This window comes from Ciconia boyciana, chromosome 22 (genome assembly GCF_034638445.1).
Source record: "Ciconia boyciana chromosome 22, ASM3463844v1, whole genome shotgun sequence".
NCBI lineage: Eukaryota > Metazoa > Chordata > Aves > Ciconiiformes > Ciconiidae > Ciconia > Ciconia boyciana.
In genome coordinates this window covers 201578-222892 of record NC_132955.1, presented here as the reverse complement: position 1 = coordinate 222892, position 21315 = coordinate 201578, and the positions used below count along the sequence as shown (strand labels likewise).

At 45.9% G+C, this 21315-nt stretch overlaps 1 protein-coding gene across 4 annotated transcripts; it reads right to left on the bottom strand.

The window, feature by feature from the left end:
* Nucleotides 1–521: 521 nt before the first annotated feature.
* On the bottom strand, nt 522–20767 carry ETV4 (ETS variant transcription factor 4). Of its 4 annotated transcripts, none has more exons than XM_072885926.1 (12): nt 20382–20763; nt 20195–20291; nt 19990–20037; nt 14288–14341; nt 10444–10570; nt 9662–9820; nt 9020–9264; nt 6591–6665; nt 6422–6490; nt 5888–6060; nt 4719–4820; nt 522–4073 (listed from the first exon to the last, which is right to left on the bottom strand). In XM_072885926.1, the coding sequence occupies exons 1-12, from the start codon at nt 20424–20426 to the stop codon at nt 3852–3854; spliced, it is 1416 nt and encodes a 471-aa protein (XP_072742027.1). In that variant the 5' UTR covers nt 20427–20763; the 3' UTR covers nt 522–3851. The 4 variants fall into 4 exon arrangements, with proteins under 4 accessions (XP_072742027.1, XP_072742029.1, XP_072742028.1 ...); XM_072885928.1 differs by having other exon boundaries at nt 20195–20288; XM_072885927.1 differs by having other exon boundaries at nt 5888–6057; nt 20382–20762.
* Nucleotides 20768–21315: the final 548 nt, after the last annotated feature.

Sequence of the window (21315 nt, the reverse complement as noted above, 5' to 3'; positions counted from 1 at the left end):
CACGTTGCTGGGCTTTGCCTAGCCAGATGACATTGGCCGTCTGTGCTGTATACAGCCTGAAAAAGATGAATTTACTTTCTAATAACTCTCTTGCCTTCCTGTTCAGTGCTCAACCCATAAAGTGAGATTTGCTGCTGTCCTTGTTCTTCATTATCACTATTTATACTTATTTCAGGGTATGGAATCTGGTAATAGAAATATTTCCTGGGTTAGCCTCAGCAAATTGCATCAGATAGTTCAGCTCTGCTTGGCAACCCCTTGATACTAGGGGTAATTCCTTTGCCCTAGACAGTACGCTCTAAGGGTACATCTGGGACATGCTGTAATGTTACATGTTAATTATTTACTATGACCAGAAAGGAACTTTGCATCATGTTCTGGATAATAGATTTATGGTGCTTCCTGCTGGGCTTTGTACTGTTGATATAGCAGGAGTAACAGCAAAGCCATTGCAACAATAGCAACCACATGGGGAAAAAAAAAATCTAGAAAAAATTACATTAGGAAGAAATGACTGCTGAGAATTTATTTCTGGCTGGTCCCAAAGCATCATCACATCCTGAGGAATAAGTCGCTAGAATAAATCTTGAATATAATGAGTAAACAATAGTAAAAAAGTGTGAGAATGTTAGGTATATTTGCATCCAGATGTCAGAGTGTTTGTCATGAGCAGAACTGTCTTTAGAGGGGTTTCTATGAAGAATTATTATGTCTTTCTTACCTGCCTAATGTAGAGCAAAGCTCAGCTGTGAATTTGTATGGTGAAGGGTTACTGACGTAAAGGTGTGCTACCCCGGCTGCATATGCTGTCACACAGTAACATGCACCTCTCCCCACTCAAGTGCCAAAAGCATTCAACTCAAAAAGACAGCTCTGCTGTCTGTATCAAGCAGTTGTTGCAACTTTGCTGTATGAACAGGAATGTGAGTGATTAGACAGCAAAGCTGAAACATCTTCTGTGTGGTGGGATGGGGCTGCCACTTCCAGGACCAGCATGAGAAATGTATGACACTTGTCTATTACCTCCAACATCTTTCCCTAATCAGCCGCCTCTGTCTTGCTGAACTGGAAATGCAGAGTGTATTTATTGACTCCCAGCTCTCTGATCTGATTATTATAAATCTCTGCCCTTTGGAGGTCACTGCCCCTCAATTATGAGAACCTGATCTTGCCGATTCCCAGAACTGCTCTGCAGCTATCGATCTGTTTCACTGACTTGACAAACCTGAGTGAAACGGAGCTAAAATTTCATCCAAATGTGAACTAGCTCCCTGAATTCCCTTTCTGGAAGGAAGATTGGCTGGGCAGAGGGCAGCCCAAAGAATACTGGATAAATGTAAAACCCTTGGGAATCCTGCAGATTGAGATATCAAATAAAAGCAAGTTACTAGTCTGTCTCATTCATTAGAAACACCATGTTGCAGCAGGGTACAACTCACACCTACATTTTGCCTCCAGCAGGCATAAATATTTCCCTTAGGAGGTACCTGACTCTCTTGAGGAAAGTTCGGTGTGAAAGGGCTCCTCTACCTCAGGGTAACGCCTGTCCTTGCTGTAGCCTTCGCTGAGGCCCATGTGGGTGGCTGTGTCCTGGCAGGGTGATCAGCTCTGCCACCCGGGACAGGGTGCCACTCTTGTTGCTGGCATGCCCTGCACTGCCCTGATCATGTTACCTGCTCAGCAGGTGGTAACACGCTTGCTTTCCTAGCAAGCAACCTGGAAGTGCCGCTGCTCAAGACAGAGATGAAGTTCAGGGAAAAGCTAATTAAAACCATGGAGTGTGGCTCAGTGGCCAGTGTACTGTCAGTATGGGAGCGTGGGCGATGTTCTCTGCTGCTGCAGAGAACTGTTCCCCTGACACCAGGTGCAGCCAGAGGTTACATCTTTCTTTGTGGTCTTTCAGGCCTGGTTGTACGACTGGTTGTGAGGATGTCAAGGGCGTGAAGTGTTCATTTCTTGAACTCCACCAAGACTCAGAAGTAAACATGCATCCCTGAACTCTCTGGATCAGATACTCAAAGCTGCAAGCTGGTGCCAAGGAGGTGGGCAAAGCAAGCTCAGAAGGTAAGGGAGGACAAGCCAGGGGCTGAATGAAGGTGCACTGGCCAAAGACATAGACCAATTTATTAATTAGAGTATTTTTACACTCATAAATAGTAAAGGCAGCTTATACCAATGGAAGGGTTCCCCTTCACCCTCACTTCTGGGACACCAGAGGAAGTCTGCTTGCCAGGTGGGAGCAGGGCAAGGCAGGAGGGCCAGGAGCTGCCAGAACACCAAGTCTCTGGACCACCCAGGGCATGCAAAGGCATCAGCAGAGCAGGCTGCTCGGAGTATCTGGCCTCTCCTCAGGCAGGGAGAGCTGTCTTTCCTGGCCCTCATGCCCAGGGACAAGGCTGGGAGGGTTGGCATTAGCCATGCAGGGGAGAGTCATCGGGGGAAATCAGGCTTTCAATCAACATACAGAATTTCCTCTACGGGCTACCGCATTGGCAGTATTGGTGATGCTCTGTATTCAGCAGCTGGAACATCAATCTGAAGCAGTAGGAAACGGGCTTTTTCTGTATGGTACACTATACTGCTCCTTGTCTAACTGGGCACATGATCAGAGCTGCTAATTAAAAAGTGAGGCACCTCTCAATGAGGATATGGTACCCATTATAAATGTTCACTATTGTGGAAAACCAGTCAAAGTCTAGTTAAGCTGCATGTGCTGCACTGGGCTGCAGAGATAGCTGCCTTTCCAGCACGTCAGGATTTCCCTCAAACATGCAAACATCTGTGGAGGTTAAGTCTAAATTCAGATATTAAGAACTATGTATGGTTTAGGTTACTGTGTAAAGCATTTTCTTAACACACCTCCACCAGGTTCTTTTCTTGCCTCAGATTATTTTCTTGCCAAGCCCAGGATCGGCACACTCAAGAGCCTGACAGGTCTTCAAAGATCCTGAGGATGTTTGTTGAAGACGTTGTTCAGTTTGGAAAAGCCACAACACTACAATGAACTGATGGCTCAGGCCTTGCTGCCTCCTGCAATCCCTCTATCGGAAGGTGACATTGGCTTCGACCTGTGCCCCAGACCAATGCAGTCAGGCGGCTCTGTAGTTCCCTTAAATTGTAGGTAGTGTCAGGTACTCCAGGACTGCTCTAATCCTGGCCAGTGCCTCCAGCTACCCTGCTCAGACAGAGCGCCTAAATACCAGATAGCCCCAGCATGAAGTGTTATGAGCAAGGAGGTGATAAGGCAGCAGCATGCACATACAAGACAACAAGTATTCCCCATTCCCACAAAGCAGTTCACAGGGAAGGCGTGTGATCTGTGACGACTGTGTTGCAGCCATCCTGGGAAGAAGGCAAGACTGGCCTTGCAGAGGTGAGTCCATGTGGGTCACAGCCACCCCTCGCTGAGGGCAGGTTCAGTACCTGTACTGGAGGAATGGAGTCAGCAGCAGCGTTGTAGCATCTTCATATCTGAAAAAAAGCCCAGTAGGACAGCTTCTCCTCACTTGCCAAAGAGAAGGCCTGGGACAGGCTCGTTTGTTCCAGCTGGAGGCAACAATTACCCGATATGCCGCTGAAGCTGCAGCTCTGCTGCTCGGAAGATGTCTGCATCGCTGAGAACGAGTCTCATCCTGACAAATATGAGGATCTTATCACAAGCACACAAGAGCCCTGTCAACTCTCAGGTGATCTTCCACATGTGTACCTGAACACTTTTCCTGACCAAAGCAGGTATTAATAGTTTATTGCCGCCCTAGGCTGGCCTGGAAAAATGCTTATACTGATTGAATACTGACCAGACATCTCCGCATATACACAAGCAAGGGTGGCACAGTGTGCTCCCAGCAATGCTAGTATGTGTAGCTTTTGCTGTAAAGCTGTGGAGGGAGGCTCCCAAGGTCCGGCAGGTAAGTAGCATTCTCATCCAGGTGAGAAAGAGGCACTGTGTCCTCCTCACTGATCTGCCGGTCAAACTCTGCCTTCAGAGTTGGCCGCTGATTATCAGGGAAGGCCAGAGAGAACAAGGCTTCAGGCTCACACACGAACTTGTACACGTAGCGCTCTCCAGCCACCTGCAGGGAAGATACGAGATGAATGCTGCAGGCATGTAGGTGGCACTAGGCAATGCTCCTCAGCAGCAGAGAAGGCCTGCAAAAACATCTGGCTGCTCTAGCCCCTGTCAGAGTTGTAAACTTCTTGTGCTGTCCTGCCTCTCTGCTGCTCTGGTCTCCCCTGGAACAGCTCCTGGGAAATGGGTGCTGCCAGCTGACTGTCCAGGTAGCAACAGCATCAACAGGCCCTGACCAGCCTGTACTGTGACATAATTACACTCACGGTTATCCTCTCCAGTGTGCTGGATCTGGAAGAGACCATCCCTACCACATAGGACCAACCCCCAGGCAGCCTTTCTCTCACCAACAGCAAGTCTAGACTGATTATATGTCTCTGTGGCTGCATAAATTCCAACTCTCCTGACTGCAGACATATACAGAAAAAGAAAGAAATCATGATTCCCCTTTGTTTTTGTTTCCCATATATTGCCTAGATTCAGCTCCTTTACACCTTCCTCATTTAACTCCTGCAAAGAGAAGTTGTGGGGAAAGAAACCTCAGGGTGCCTGGCTAGCTCAAGTACATTCTGTACCTGTAAGACTTCCTGTCTATAACAAGAGAAGCATCACTAAAGGCATAAAAACTCCATCTACTTTACAAACTGACCTTCTGCATGATGCCTTTCTCATAATAGTAGCGAAGGGATCGGCTCAGCTTGTCATAGTTCATGGCTGGACGGTTCTTTTGGATACCCCACAGCCTGGCTACCTGTAGAATAAAGCATCAAGGTGCATGAATGTCTATGAACCCAACCCAAGGGCAAAAGAACATGATCCAGCTGATTCTCTTTTGAGGGACGGTACCATGACACATACAAACATTTACAACATTTAAATAATAGACTCAAACAATAATTATTTAGCAGCTTTTCAACAAGAAGAGTAGAACTCTAACTGAAGCACCCTATATCACAGAAAGGCATTCTCCTTGCCACTACAGAGCTCATTTGCTGTCATCTCTTCTCCTCACCCTCCAGTACTCTGAAAGCTTGAGGATGCTAAAGAGCCGTTTCATCCGATACTGCACTTTATCTTCAAGGATCAATGTCTACCAGGAGCCCAAGTGCGAGGGAACACCTCCACTGGAAGACCCGTGTGCCTTTCTTCTTCCTCCTACATGATTTTCAGCTTTGTCCATGAGACTCAGAAATCTGTCGTAAGCATATGTCTGCCAACCAAAACAATTCATCTGCATGGAAAGTGCCCGTAAAGGTTGATATGTAGCAAGAACAGTGCTAAATGCAGCTCTAATTGGAGCAAGATATGAACAGATATTACAGACACATCTCCCAGATATTGTCAGATATCATTGGGTTTTTTGGAACATGGCAGCATTAGAAATTACACCATAGTTAACGTAATTTTGATATAAAAATATAGACTAGGACATAGTTTCTTCCAGATTTTTATGAAAACTTCTCCGACCAGTAGGGTTCAAAACTCCAAACCTCAATGTCAGCCTGAAGTACGGAGCATAAGACAGCACAAGTCACTGCAAGCTGGAGAGTGAAGTGTCTAGGGAAGCGGAGGCAGCAGGTAATTTGACTCACTGCATTACTGAGACTCTAAACTTACAAGCAGCCTTTCTTAAACCTGGTATTTGTGTCACCCAAGTGTTTTGACCTCTTCTAAAAACCTTGACTTGCTGCAGGGTCTAGCGAGTACCACTAGTAGGCAGGAGCCTTCACAGGGCAGAGGAAAAGCCACTTGGGAATCGGCAGCCTCAGAAACAGTGGCTGCTCCCCCTGAGCCTGTAGAGAAGCTAAATGGTTTCACCTCTTCTGGCTCAATGAGCTTGAACTCCATCCCTCTACCAGTCCAGGCAATGAAGTGGGAATTGGTCGGATCATCCAGTAAAGCCACAAGAAATTGCCAGAGCTGGAGAGATCCCCGTCTCTGGTATGGAGGTCCTTCCCGGTACCCTCCGGCTTCCTGTTTGATGTCTCCTGCTGAGAAGAACAAACAAGGTGTTTATAAGGGCAACAGTGCAAAAACAGTTGCAAAAAAAAGCACATTTCACAAATGTTTACCTGGAATACTTCAGTTCACATAAAACAGAGCGGCCAATTCACCACCAGCTCTTCCAAGAGGAGCTCTGATGAACCTCACAATTAAGCTACTTATGCTAGAAGGCCTGTTTGCTGCTAAAAAAGCTCAAGAAATGGGATACCAAAAAGTCAGGTATGAACCACAGCTAACACACCTGCAAGAACACAGTGTAACGAACTATGGTCACAGTGGTCAAGTGGCTAGCAAAGATGCTGGATAACCCTATCTTACACCCAAACTGGAAGCCATTCTTTGTCCGACCTTCAAATTTTTCTGGAACAACACAGACATCATCAGTAAAGGACCTCATCTGCTTGTCATAGCTGCAGCCTGAAAGAGAAAGCATCACAGGCAGTCATAGACAAAGACAGGGTAGTACCAGAGGGCAATGCAACAGCAGGGAAAAGAAGACAGTCACTGCGTTTCTTACCTAATGTATCTTCTGTATTTGAATGGCTTGGATAACTCTCAACATTTATGTACATGGAAGGACAGCCAGGAACATCTACAGAACAATTAACAAACTCATTTAATTAAAAAGCACAGGAGGCAGAATGATCTTGCTCCCCAGAGATGGATAGGTAAGTGCAGCTGTCTAACCAACGTCCTCTTAGGGGCCTCCTAAAGGGTTAGTGGTAGAGTGATAACTTTTTATGTCTCAGCCGTCCCACCACAACTTCGCCATCATCATGTTTCCAGTCATGAATTACACTAGTAAATTTTTGTGATACTATCACATGACTTCCTTCAGAGTAGCCAGGATAGCCAGTCAGTCACCTATACACCCCTCTTAATACAAAATCCTGCGCAACAGGCTGAATTTGTATGACATCTCTCCCTCATCTTGGTTTAAGATAACTATGCACTCTGCTACTGTTTTCACAGGTGAGAAGGCATTACATTTTCCCAGGGGTACTATGATGGTGTTAGTGGAGAGCAGCAGCATCTGAATGTTTACTACAGACAGTGTCTCACAAATGTCATTTCAGGTGTCTTAAGTCTCCCTGGTTTCTTCACATCATGATAGGGCATTCTCACAAACAGTTGAGAAAACATAAAGGAAAAAATAGCCTGAGTTTGAAAACAAGCAGAAAGTCTTTTCATGATCTCTGTGCAGCATAGATTGTTGCCTGGGCACTGCAATTTATATCTTCTGTATCTTGTGTTTTCTGAATCCTGCATTTTCTGAATCAAACTTATTTTCCATCCACACCTGAAATGGAAGCTGTAACTGGGAGCTTTGGAAAGATTTACCTTACGTTTCCCTCATACTCCTGTGTATAGCCATTGCTTTCAGCAGACATTTTGCTGATGCTAAGGGCAGAAGGGTACTCTGAGCTGACAGACGGTGTATTATTACAATCGTAAACTACTCTCACAAAAAGCATTCTTCTGGGTTTGCACATTTTCTTCCCCTGTCTGGACAGAAGGACCCAGTGAAAGTGTAATATCAGCATAGCCACAGTGGTGGATTCTATACCCTCATAGGAGCTTTTTATTTATGTATTTATTTCTGCTAAAGGAAGCAATTCAAAATGACCATTAAAATACCAGGAGACCAGAAGTAAGATTCCCTCTAGAAGAGGGTATTGTGATGTCAGGGTGGCAAGTCTTTGGACAGGTCTGCTGAAAAAATAACATTTACCCCTTGTGGAAAAGTAAGAGGATTACCTGATTCATCTGGTATCTAGCGAGCTATTTTTGGAATGATAAACTTTTTTCTCTTGTGATCCTCTGAAATCTCTGCTGTCTGCTCTGTGTGCCCTGTTTCTATGGGATGCAGCAGGTGAAGGCTGACACTACAGCAGACACAGAGCAGCCACCCTTGCACTTAGCCGAGTCAACCCAGACCCCGCTCTGCGCTTATGCCTGTCCTTGGAATTGGCCAGTTTATTGTTAGCCACCCAAGTCTCTTTAGACTGTTCTAGTTTTAGGCTTTTAGATCTGTTTGTCAGGCCAAAGCTGGTTTATCTTGCATGGTAAGCTCCAAAATGGGGCATCAGCTCTCTCTGACCTGCTGCAGCGAGTTTCCAGTGGGTGTCAGCTTTCACTGCTGAGGTCTCTCGCCGGCAGCTGACACCCACCAGCTGGGCTGGGAGAGCCGCACCTTTGCCTCCATTTTGTGAATGAAATTCTTCTGCCTCCAGTCAGGGAAAAGGCACAGGGCCAGAGAGTGTCGTGAGCTGCAGCTCAGGGTTGTGCACTGCAATCCCTGCACCCAGAGCAGCTTTCCTCTGCCAGTGCTTGAAGGTCCCCTCCTGCTGCAGGGATCCGAGACAGTGTTTCTGTACAAGCTCCAAGATATTAAATTCCTTCCTTTCTGCTGCTGTTTGAAGAAATTATACTGAAAACGTTCTGTAAAGCTGACCTCACTTCTCTCCCTTTCTACAACCTACCAGCTCACACATCCCCCTGAAGACAAAAACCCCCTGTGAAACTGGCAACGCCCTTTTCTCCATTTCTGACGGTGTAAGTGGGCTAATTATGAATTTTGAGAGTCTCCCCAATGGCTACTTATTCCCTTGGAAAAAAATCCATGCCATTAATCTAGTTTGAATGGCTTTAACATCACCTTCTAGCTCCTATATCTTGTTAAAGCTTTCCACTATCTACCAGAAAGTCTTTCTCAGAACATGGTATGGAAAGTGAATGCCCCAGCCTTCTCTTGGATGCAGTAAACAGACAGAACTGTTTGCATTCCCTGCTACACAGCCGGTTTCCCAGACCACATGCGCTCCTGAAGATGAAGCAGTACTGTTTCAAAGCCCAAAGACCGCCAGTGATGGATGTTCACCCACGAGGTTGCTCACCCCCGCTGGTGCCTGGCTGACGCAGTCAGAAAGGGCTAGTTCTGCTAACCTGAGTCATACATGTAGTCCACCTGCTCCTGCTTGATCACCACAGCTGCTGGGTACTGACGGCTGCTGCCCACCTGCCTTGCTTGCTCATACCGTGGGTCGAGGTACTCCTGTTTGAAGCCCTGATGAGGGTACTGGAGGCAGGGCTCGGACATCTGGTGCTGATAGGCAATGGGGTCTTCCTGGGCCATGCCCTGGGAGGAGGAGAAGGAAGGGCACATCTCCACAGGTGGCTGGTATGCAGAGCTAGAAGAGGGGAGAGGACAGGGGATGGCTGCTTTCTTGGCCCTCTGATCTGGGCCCTGGTGCAAGGCTGGTTGAGGAACAGAAACTTCCTTGGCCTCAGCCTGTTACTACAGCTGTAGGAGCTGCACGCATAGTTGGGGCAAGGAAAGGACCCCAATGAAAGATGTTTCCAAGAGCAGCTACACAGCCCATCATTCACAGAATCTGACATGCTTAAGGTTGTAGACTTCTACAAAGCCTAGGCAGCAGTGGTGGGTGCCAGGTACTTTGGATGGGGGGATCCTGTGAATGCAGATAACTGAGCACTTTAATCTGGGTGCTGCAGCCCCTCCTCCCTGAATCACCAAGGAGGGCGATCCTTCTTGCCAGTGGCTGCCTCCTCCTGGTAGTAACTCACCTGTTGTCGTTGAGGTATCCACAGCTGGATGTGGGGTGGGGTGGCCCCGCAGGGGTCAGGAAGCTCCTGTCCTGTCTAGGGAACTGTTGGAGTGGTGACTGTATCAGGGTTCCTGGGCTGGGGGACTTGATTCCAACTTGTCTGGGTTGATCATAGGCACTGGGACAGTCAAACAGATATTGGAGCATTACCGTTCTCCGAGAAGGACTTGTGGCAGCACCCAGGGAGAACGTGCCACAGGCAGACATGCTGTCCCTCTGTGCAGCCACCTAGGCCAGAAAACTCCCAGCATAAACTCCTTCCTTTCTGATTATTGGTCGCCCCCATGCACAATAGCAACAACCCTTCAAGCAGAAAACTGGAGAAGGCACCCGTACTGAAGAAGCTGTACTATAACTCAGGCAAATGGCTGGGACTGTGCACAATGGTGTCAGGGACCTTCTTGTAGAACAGATTTTGGAAAGCAATGGGGAGAGAGAGGCACATGACAGATGTCAGGACTGCTCTCAGCATCTGGACAGCTGAGGAACAGCACTAGGGAGAAGAAAAAAGAGGCAAGCCCAGATCTACTCTACACAGGTCTGAGCTATCCGGTGCAATAAATGGCAGTCTGAGCAGGCTGCCATGAGCTGACCCACTGGTCAATTTGTACTGCAGCACATGTGCACTGCCCTTACCTAGCAGACAGACCAGGTTGTTGTCATAACGCTTCATTATTAGATAAGGCAGTAGCACCTGATTTCATAACATCTCCTGTCCCTCCCCTGTGCAAGCTGCGTTACCTGGCGTAAAGGCACTGCTCGCCATTGTGGTACTGGAACGGCTGCTTATGGTTGCAGGACAGCGTCGGGTCCGAGGAGGGACTCTGTGGCTCCTTTTTAATCTTAGCAGGAGGACTGTGAAAAGCTACTGTGGGAGAGAAATGAAAGATCAAGTCGACACTTTTCTTGTTTATGGAGAGATACTTTTATCAGCCAGCAAAAGGTCGGTTGAGATGCCACCACCTTGTCCTTGTTCAGCTGGCTCTGAGAGAAACAATAACAATATGCACAACTGTTCACTGGACTTTCCTGAGCTCTGCCCTTGATTTAGTAACGTTTGTATGATACATCAACCTTAAAAGAGCAACTCTAAGGTAGTGTTAACATGCTCTGTGATAATCCAGAGCACTTTGAAAAGGATTTAGAGTGAGTATTTCCTAAGCTGTTCAGGGCTGGGACAGACATTTTCTGTTATGTCGTGAGGGGTAGCATGCACATACGCTATTCTTCAACACATAAAAGCAAGGTTTTGATTTGCATCATGCAAAATGCTTTCATTGACATACCTGGTAAGCATGTCTTGTGAGTAGCATTACCATGTAGCATTGCATTAAATTATAATGCACTAATATGATGACACATTGTACATTTCCTGATAGTACCAGGTTTTTGTAGACATAGCTACAAAAGCTGAAGGTTTTCTCTGAGAAAATACTATTATATGTATTGCACACTATTCCAGGCTGTCACCAGGCTAACTTGCTCACAGACACCTTACACAAGTAGTGTTTTCAGAAGCACCTAACCAATTTAGATAGCTAAAATCCCTTTTCCAAAGGAACTGCATGAGTGTTAAAGCACAGTACAAAACAGAATTCTGACTTCCAAGTCCTTGCTTTCACTATAATATACCTCAAAGTTTGAAGAGCAGCTTGCAGTCCTCTCAGTAGCCTCCCTTTGAAGTATCTAATTTCATTAATTGTATCAGGTTTATACTTCAGCACTCAGGAAAAAGGCCAGGCCCTTCTACAGGATACTGTGATTCCTGGGCAGGAGGCTGCCACGCTGGCACTCGGCAGCTACCCGTATCATTTCCAAATGCAGGTTTCCCTTTGTTGAATCTCTTCTGTGCTATCAGTCCAACATCCCTGAATGTGGGATTGGGGAAATCTCGTAACTGCTCTGCTCATCTGAAACACCAGTGACAGTCCAGGAGAAAAATAAAAAGGTTCCTTTTCATTTTCGGTGCACTGGTCTGTGGTCATGGCCTGATGCAGGCGAGGAGGGATATTTCTGGGCTGGTTAGAATTTCATAAATAACAAATGTGGGTTGCAGTTTACAGCACCAGGAAGTAGGATGTGGGTATTGTTACTTCTTCTGCTTAATTAAATCCAGCAGTGAATAAAAATTCCTTCACTAGTTCCTCAGAAAAGCTTATCCTGGCTGAAGGACATGGTAAGCATCTTCTACCTTTGCCTCTGGGCTCTGCTGCTGCTGTTAGGTCACTGACATTTAGGAAGGAAAGAAAAGTAACTCCAGAGAGGTACCTAGGTTTAGGCTTGTTTTTCAAACAAGGGAAAGATCTGCCTCCAAATCAAAACTGTAAGCTTTTAATAAGGCTGGCTCCAGTCCTTCTTCGCCAGCTTACTCCCACCTCTTCAAGCTGACATGATGGTGCTTACAAAGCCTGGGATGTTCAGAGCTGTGATTACAGTTTTAAGGATGGAAAGTAACATCCTGATCTGTTAATACCTCATGTTTTTGCTGAGTTTATTTCAGGACTGACCTGAACTGTACGTGCACCAGCCATTCTCAAGCCAGTTCTCCCTCACATAAAGGACTAATTGTCCCTTCAGAAGTGCTGCAGCAAGCAGCTAGCAAAGGGTCTGGAGAAAGGGCTGCTGCGGTCTCTCTTAGCACAAGATATTAAGGCCACTTTATTGCAAACATCCCTCCCCAAAATTTATTTTCTCAGCAAGAGGGGAAAAAAAACCCCTTCAAACCTGACTCCTTTTGCCTGCCTTCAGTTTCAGCCTACACCAGAAAAGCCCATCTTTACTCTTTACATCACGCCAGCACCCAAAGGGATGCAAACAGCTTGACAAAATCAATATAAATAAATAAACCCATAAGATACTAGAGCCTCATATTGTTTCTGGCTCCTGCTCCTTCTTCAGGGACAAATGGCTCCCGCAGCCAGTCCTGGGACTGCCATCAATCACAGCAGAGGGGCCCGTCACAAACAGCTCTTGGCACTGTCCGAACTGACGGCAGGTGTGAGTGCGCTGACCCAGCCGGCCTGCCCCACGCCTGGGATGCATTCCGTATCCCAAGCATGACGCTCCTGCATCTGTGCAAACACCCCAGGCCCAGGGAAGAGTCGAAAGAAAGACGGGTCTTTCTATGCCTGGGGCATCCATTTCCCTTCTGTCTGCAGCAGCTCTTTCTAGTGTATGGAGTAAACAGATATATAGAACCTATCTAAAAATGCTGATGTGTTGGCTGAGTCTCAGGGGAGGAAAAAAACAAACAAAAATTGCTCTGTCCAGTACACTGAACTCCACTGAAGTTTCAAGAAGCTAGATGTGCTAGGAGCAGCCAATTCTTTCTGGCCCTTAATAGCTGGAACAGGCTATCGCACTACAACTGGCTCATTCATCTGTTCAGAGTGAAACATGGGACCAGCCTCTCCCCAGTTCTAGGTCAAGAGGAGGAAGAAACAAGATGTATGACTCAGAGAGCAAGCCTGGTTGTGCTGCAAGGCCAAGTCCAGGGGAAGGAGGTAGACAAGAATGACCAGTAAAAGTGCTTCATTTTAGTTTTCATGGGGAAAACTGTTGTGGGCAGAGAGGGATATCGACATAGGAAGGGCACCAAAGTTGACTGCACCAGCTTTAAATGGACATCTCTATTCTCAGTTAGCTGCCAGACACGTATGTGCCCAGGGAACAGTGTTGTAGCCTTGACATGCCTGTCAAAAGTCAGGCTCCAGGTTCCTGTGGCTGCTTGCAACACAGAGCTATTCAGAACAGTCTGTATCCGCTTCAGGCATGTAGTCTTAGCCCAGCATCAGTTTCCAAATGAAACAGTGGCATGCTGTGAGGACCAGCTGAAACAGGCCCGGTGTGAGAAAAGCAGAAAGAGTTGCATGGCCATGGTGTGGAAGGTTCCCATACGTACACTTGTACCTGTGCAACATTCAGCTCCTTTGTAAGGTGAAGTGCTTTGACCACTTCTCAGAGCAAACGTTTGTGGTACAGTCTGTACACTCCTGTGCAAACACATGCAATCTGTCCAATGGACAGTTCCTGAGAACAGAGAGCAAGCAGGCTAGCGAGCATATCTCTTCAGGGATACTGTGCCCTCCTGCTGTGGCACGCAGTAGGCAGGACCATCATCTCACAGAGGCCATGCTGGCAGCAGATGCTCAGCCAGAGGCCACGCAGGTGGGCAGAACCCCAAAAAAGCACCTGCAGGAGACACAGCACCCATAATTCCATGTACAATCCAATTTATTTTGCTTTGGGAGGAGTAATAGCACAAATTTTACCTTTGATTGTCACAGTAATGCATTTTCTCAGCTGTTCAGGGGTGCCTAATTATTCACACAAACACCAACTAAAATACACATCTGTTGAAACCGCTCTGCATCAGGGACTATGGTAGTTACCACCACGCAAAGATACTTTTGCATTGTCCAGATGTGGACAGTTAGCCTGGGTTTTTTTGTCACCATCATAACAACATAGAAATAAAATGAGTACTTTAGCCTCAATGTCTGTGTGTTGCATTTACGTATTTGTTTGGTTTAAGTGTATCCTGCCCTTCTCCCCGGAGATGTGTACTCGCCCCCATGCTACTTACAGTTTTCTGAATGAAAGTCAGGCACAAATTGCTCATCACTGTCTGGAACCTGAGCTGCCAGGAGAGGGAGGGAAGGAGGGGGGAGAGAGAGAGAAAGGAGAATTAGATTTGGCACTTTGTATGGTATAATTAACAGTAAGGCAGAAATAAGTCTATGCAGGAAAGATCTGAGCTTTCTGCTGGGATGCACTTTAGTGACTAAGGATAGTTTCCCTTTGGGATTAATGAATACAGTTCTTCTGCCTGCAGATTTACCCCTTAACAGCCTGCCAGTTTCTTTCTCCCTTACCTCAGAAATAAGGACAACAGCAAGTTTATTAGCTCAGGGTTCACAGTTTTTGTTAGAAACAAAACATGCAGGGATTTTTAAACATTTAGCATAGGAAAAACAGCTACCAACTGATAAATTTGGAAAGTCTATGCCAAAGCGATGAGCAGAACAGGAAACATCTATGCCTTCATATACAATCTTTTCAGTAGCTCCAGAAGCAGTGGATAGCTTGGCACTAGTGGAATAGGCTACAATTTGTAAATTAGCAGGAGGAGAACATTTCAGAAGAAAAAAGTAAAATTATTTGGTATCAGGAGAGGGAAATAGTTAATAGTGCCTTGCATGTATGTGTGATTTTGCAAATGGGAAATGTAAGAGGAAGTGCTGGTGTAGTCATAGAGAACCTGACAGCAAACAGCTGCTCTTTCCCCACAAATCAGTGCAGTAAAGCTTACTTCTAGGCATCTGCCCTGTGGACAGCATTGTTAGTACAACTCCAAGAATAACAGCAAGGTCTAATATATTCCAATATTTCAAAGACTGTCTAATAAAGATATCTGAAAATCTGCAGAGGCCTCATTTACCTTGGAACAGACTACCTCACTGCATCAGGATGTTGCTGAATGTGGTAAGCAGTGAAATAGTTAACAACATTAGCATTTCAATGTTAAGAAGCTTCAGGCTTAATGCCTCCTTTAGACAAGCTGGTGAGGCTCGTGTGTGTTTGCTGACTTGAAAAGTCAGCAGCACACTTTATAAGTTGATGCCTCTTCGTAACTCAGGGGGTTATATTTATTCTGAATTACGTGAAAGGCTAGACTTTGCAAAAGCTGTAAAGCCCACATGGATAGAGTTTCCCACAGCATCCAAAATGGAGGCACTAGAGACTTTCACTATGTACTTCACAGTATGTTTCATCACTTCCTGGAGTAAATACTTATTTTAAATTAGAACTTATCAGAATTCTTCTTCCTGTGATGCCTATGAAAGATGTTACAGTGGCTGGAAGCTGGTATCTGGCGAAGGCTGGCAGCTGTGCCGACCCTCATGGCACCACTCATGCCAATTCCTCATCTGCCTAAACACAGCTTGCCTGTCTTTTCTGATCTCCAGTTTAGACCATTCTGTTCATGGATCACCTACCACAACGTGGCCTTAGCCCGTGTCTGAGCTGCACTGAAGCCATTGCAAAATATACAATAAACCAATGAAATGGCACAGTGGAAGAAAAATAATTTTATTGACCTTCTTCACCTAAAGGTTGACTCAGCAAGGTACACAGGTGTGTCCTTGAGAGGTTATTCCAACACACAAATTAAAATGTTACAATAGTCCATAGTGCTATATTATACTAAAATTCCTGTGTTGAAACAGTGTATATGTAATTAGTGGTTTTCTGATTTCACAGAGGAATCAGCTACACAATCTCCTCTAGCTCCTGCTTCCCTTATTTTCTGAGAAAAGCTTTAATCAACATTGCTCTCGCACATTCACAGAGGGAACAATTCATTCAGATTTTCCAACTGTAAATATCGTTGTGCATGCTTGCCCCATTCTACAAGATGGTTTGTGCCTATCTTTCCTTTGCAAGAGCTATATAAGCAAGACAGAACAGTACTCTTGGACAGCCTGCACACAGTCTAGAACGTACGGTTTTGTTGAAGCACATCTCACAATCACATCCTTAAGCAATAGGACACCAAAGCAAGTGATGCAGTCTGGCTTTCTCCCTGATGGCAGTGTCTGTATTTATTTACAAGTACCTTTGCATTCTTCCCTAGCACAGGAAGAAAAGGTGTTAAGGAAGCAAGAGAGGCACACCATCCTGATGTTAGGAACACATTACCAATCGGAATTTAGCCTGTATTTTAATACACAGCTATTTTTCCTCTATTACTCAGAGCCTAGCTCAGATATGGCCTCAGTCCACCTCCTGAGCAGTCCTCCTTACCCAGAGACAGCAACTGATGTGGTAAATTCAGGTCTGACAAAGAACTAAGCTTTTGGGTGTGCCCTGGGAGAAACTGTAGGGAGAACCTTAACCTTAGCACATGTCGTGTTAGAATATTTTATTACTTCTAATAATTACTTTTATGCCCCTTTTACTTCAGGGAAGGGAGAGTTTGCAGCAGATTGTTATTTCACAAAATCTCTCACAAACTATTGCTGAAAGAAATGCTGCTGCTAGTACATAACAGACAAACCTAGAGTTTTTGTTATTGCAGAGTGGACAAAAGATTGCACTCTCTCAGCTCTAAAGCAAAGGTGATGTAGTCAATCAAAGTAAGGGGACATGAGGAACGGAAGCCCACTAATCTCAGTCACTTGAAGCTAAGCTAGACAAGACATGCCAAAAATAAACCTTAGGGAATAACACTGCATTAACAACAGGCAGTGGATTAGAATGGAACTAGCCAAGCTCTTTGCACTGCAATCACTGTTCCTTAAAATAACCTGTATGACAACAAACTGGAAATATAAATGCTAAAATGTGGAGAACAGAAAAAAAAAAACCCCTGCAAAATTAATTTTATGAATTATCTTTAAAAAGCAACATTGTAATAGAAGAAATAATGGGGATCACATTGTTTGAGCTGAGTTTGGATTTCACAGCCTACTGCCTTGAGGCTACTACTGCCTATCGCATTGCTGACAATCTCACTAAAAGAATTACATACTAAAAGCAATAGACCACAGAAGAGATGTGAAATGAAGGGCATGGCTGGAGCAAGAGCATGCAGCCTCACTGCTGGACAGTGATGCTTGCAGGCAGCTACAGTCCTGTACTAGAAGGCTAAAGTGCCAGTTGCCAGAAGAAAATTTACATTTTTATATTATCTACTTCATATAGTTACAATATAGATAAATATTTTCTTGTTCTCCCCAAACCAGCATTTATACTTAAAATAATTGGGATACCTAATCGGACATTTAAAGCCCAACCCCAGGCTTATTTTGGTGACTCAGACTGCCTGCATCAACATGTGCCTCACCATCTCCCGCACTGCTTTCAAGATCCGGAGCGCCATAACTAAAGCTTTCTGACTAAAGGATACAGAAAGAAGTGCATCTCTCCTCCTTGCAGTCAGCACAGGTAAATCCCTGTGCAACTTTTCTCCAAGGAAGTTTTTTTGATTCTCTGAATGCCAAATCACTTTTATAAATGATTTGGCTTGAAATTAGTTCCATACAGTTATCAACTGCCAGCTTCACATCATTGCATTGTAACAGACTCTGGTAACAATGGGTTAGAGGAAAACTTTACATTTCTAGTAACAAGGCCTAGGATTTTTCAGCATCTGTTTCTTTTAAGAGTCACCTATAAGCAGACATTATTGTTTTACCCTGCAAAGGAGAAATCAGGTGTTAATTGACACTACTAAAAATATTCTAAAAAGCTAACAAAGAGATACCCCGTGAATGAAATCACACAAATATATGACACATACACACACATATATAAGTGGTTTAAATTTGTTAATGTTTTTCATATGGCTGATTGTTTGTTGTGAATTTATATCTCCACTTTCCTTCCTTCCTAGGTTTGTTTCTCTTATTTCAAAAGTAACACTGAGAACTGTGAATAAAATAATAAAATAAAATAGCTAGATTTCTTAAATAAATGTGGTCGAGAATAAAGGACATATCTCATATTTTCAGTTTCTTTTTTTTCTGCATTGTTTAGGAATCATAGAATCAGTAAGGTTGGAAAAGACCTCTAAGATCATCTAGTCCAACTGTCAACCCAACATCTCTTAAGTTTAAGGTAGGTACTCTTAAGGAAGGTACTCTTAACTTTTCAGTTGCCTTCATCGCGTGAACAAATGCTAACATATAGACATGTACAAGACATTAATGAAAAAAAAAATATTTTCACCATTCAGGAAAATAATTTGACATACTGATGAATACAGAAAGACAAATGATAGTTTGCTTCCGAGGGCAACTTTTCTTGTTGAAAGTCTGGAAATGGGAGTCACCGTAGGAGAAAGTAGTTCCCCATAAATGCAGTCTAAAATCATAAGCCAGAATATTAAAACATGCATTGAATTTCCCAGAGATTTCACTTGGACTCTGACTAGATGCTATGAGCTATACAAAAAAGGATATCTGCCTGTATTCTAAAAACACGCAATAGGGTTTGCATTATCATTTACTGATCACGTGTAATAGCAGATTACCTCTTCCTATACAGTGCTATGAGACCATGCGCGACCTTCCCTTCACCCCAGGGTACTTATGAATTCATTCTACAAACACTCTGCCACTGACAAACGTATTACAAGAGATTCTACGCAAATTCTTCAGATTAGTGAGCTAAAAATATTATCAAACATTAGAAGCCTAAAATTGAGCCTACCAGAAATCAGTTCTGAGGCTAACTTGTCTTATTGGCAGCTCAAGGTTTTTGAAGATTTAAGAGAAGCCAGTCTCAAGCACGTGTGCACATGCAGCAGATCTGTCAGATGACCAGCAATTAATACCTATTTTTCTGCTCTGATGTGTTTCAATCCTGGAACAGCCTCCAGGTAATTCCGCTTGCATCCTTACAATCCTCATGCTCCTGAATGCTGCCTGATCAATGTAATTTCATTTCAGTTTGAAATTAACATAAAATATTTGATTTTTTTTTTCCTTAATAATCTTACTTAGTTGGCAAATACCTTTTTGGAGGCTTAAAAAAAGAACTGTTTGACAGGATTGTCCTTCACTTGTGGTAAACTTAGGGGAAATAACCCTGCTCAAAATGCCATGCATATTTTTATATTATTATTGTTAAATATTTGTTAAGTACCTATATCACTGTAAGTACTTTTCTATTTATCGAGAGTCTGTACTTGACGATATGTTTTGACTTTTCTAGAAAATGGATCATTTGTAGCACTGGAATTAGGACAAATTCACCATACTGTAAAAAACTAGTTTCACTTGCAATTAACCGGACTCCCTGGGATTTTAAGTTTTCTCTTCCTTGAAGTCAAAAGGCAAAACAATTTAGATACCAAAGTGAACAGTGTGTAAATTCCAGGAAGGTCCCTTCAAAGAATGAGCTTAAGAAAGGTATGAGAAGCACTTTGTTCCCCAAATTAAAAGCATAGTTTATTGTTTGTTAAAAAAAAAAATAATCAACTTTCTGGCAAGCAACAAAGGTAAGTGACAAATTAGCATCAAATCAAACCAGTTACAAGTAGCCTGAAACGAAAACTGTAACCAGGAAAGCGGGCCAACTGCCAGGTTCCATTCATGAGCAAATACCCAGCACAATAGCGCGATTCACGCGTCTGCCTTTGCACAAGCCAGAGGCTGGCAAGTCTGAAAAAGCGCTTCGTGTTGGGAGGCAGCCGAACAAAGCGAAGGAGCAGTTCCACCAGCAAAAGACAAACGGCTGAAAGACGAAGAAAACGAACCGGAGCGAGGGGAAGGAGCCTACCTTCTGTCAGCCAAGTCTCCTGGAGCTGGCTCAAGTCCTGGAAGAGGTCTGCGGGGGAAGCAGAGGCCGCCTCAGCGGGGCGCGGGGAGTGGCGCGGGATGCTCCAGCGGCGGATCCGCCGGGCGGAACGGGGCGGGGGAGGACCCGCTCCCTGCCCGGGAGCCTTCCCCAGCCCCAGCTCCTCTCCACCCCCAGCCCCCCTCACCTTCCGAATCCGGCGCCGGCGGGAAGCCCGGGGCCCCGGCTCTCTTCCTAGCGCCCATCAGAGCTTCGCCACCAGGAGCCGCCTGGCCCGGAGGCTGCTGCGGAAGGAGCGGATCAGCGCGGGTCCTCGACCGGAGCGGGCCCCGGCCCAGAGCCTCCCCCTCCCGCCCGGCGGGACCGCCGCTCACCTGCAGGAAAGCCAACGGCACCTGCTGGTCCCGGTACCCCTTCATCCCGCCGCCCCGGCGCTACCTCCGCGGTCGCGGGGCTGCCGGCTCTCGGCGGGCGCCCGGGGAAGGCGCGGGGGGAGGCTCGCGGCGGGCCGGGCCGGCACCGGGGGCGGCCGCCACCTGCCGAGGTCAGCGGCCGCGGCGGGACAGCCCGCCCGACCCGCACGGCTCCCCGGCTCCCCCGCCGCCCGTGCGAGGCGGCGGCCGCGCCGCAGCTGCCGAAACTGGGGGCAGGAGGCAGGACGGAGCCGGCAGCTCCCTGCCGGGACGAGCCCCCGCTGCCCCGCACGGCGGGGCCCCGCCCCGCCGGTGGCTCGCGGCCCACGCGGAGCCCGGAGCAGCCTCGCCCCGCCCGAGCCGTTGCGCGCCCGGGGGCGGCCTCCCATTGGTGCATCGCCTGGCTCCTTTGTTTCATTGAATTTTTTGTGAATGAAGCTCCGGGTTGGGACACGCCTGCTAATCCTAGCTCTGTTTGGCCCTCACCCCGTGAAAAGTGGGCGTGGCTTTAGCCTTCAGGGCCAATTAGATCGCAGCACCCTGGTATTCATTCAGGGCCGGAGCTCCCATTCATAAAAAAAGCCTCCCGAAGTTCATTCATGAAAGGCTGCGGAGGCGCTCCCGCGCTGCCTGCCGTGCTTGGCAGAAGCGCGCTTACTCTGCGCGTTCAGACTCCCGTCCCGCGTGGCACAGACCAGGCCTGCCCGCTCCCACGCACACTGCAGTCATTTCAAAACAGTCTTCAGGTACGTTCGGTTCTGTTCTGGGGAAGTTCTTTAAGTTTCAACAAGGTTTGGAAAAAGTATCACTCATCCATCTAGAGTGAAAATAATTCAAGCCCTGGCTCCCAAAATCAGTTTTAATCTTACAAATGTTAAGGGACAATAACCTAAAA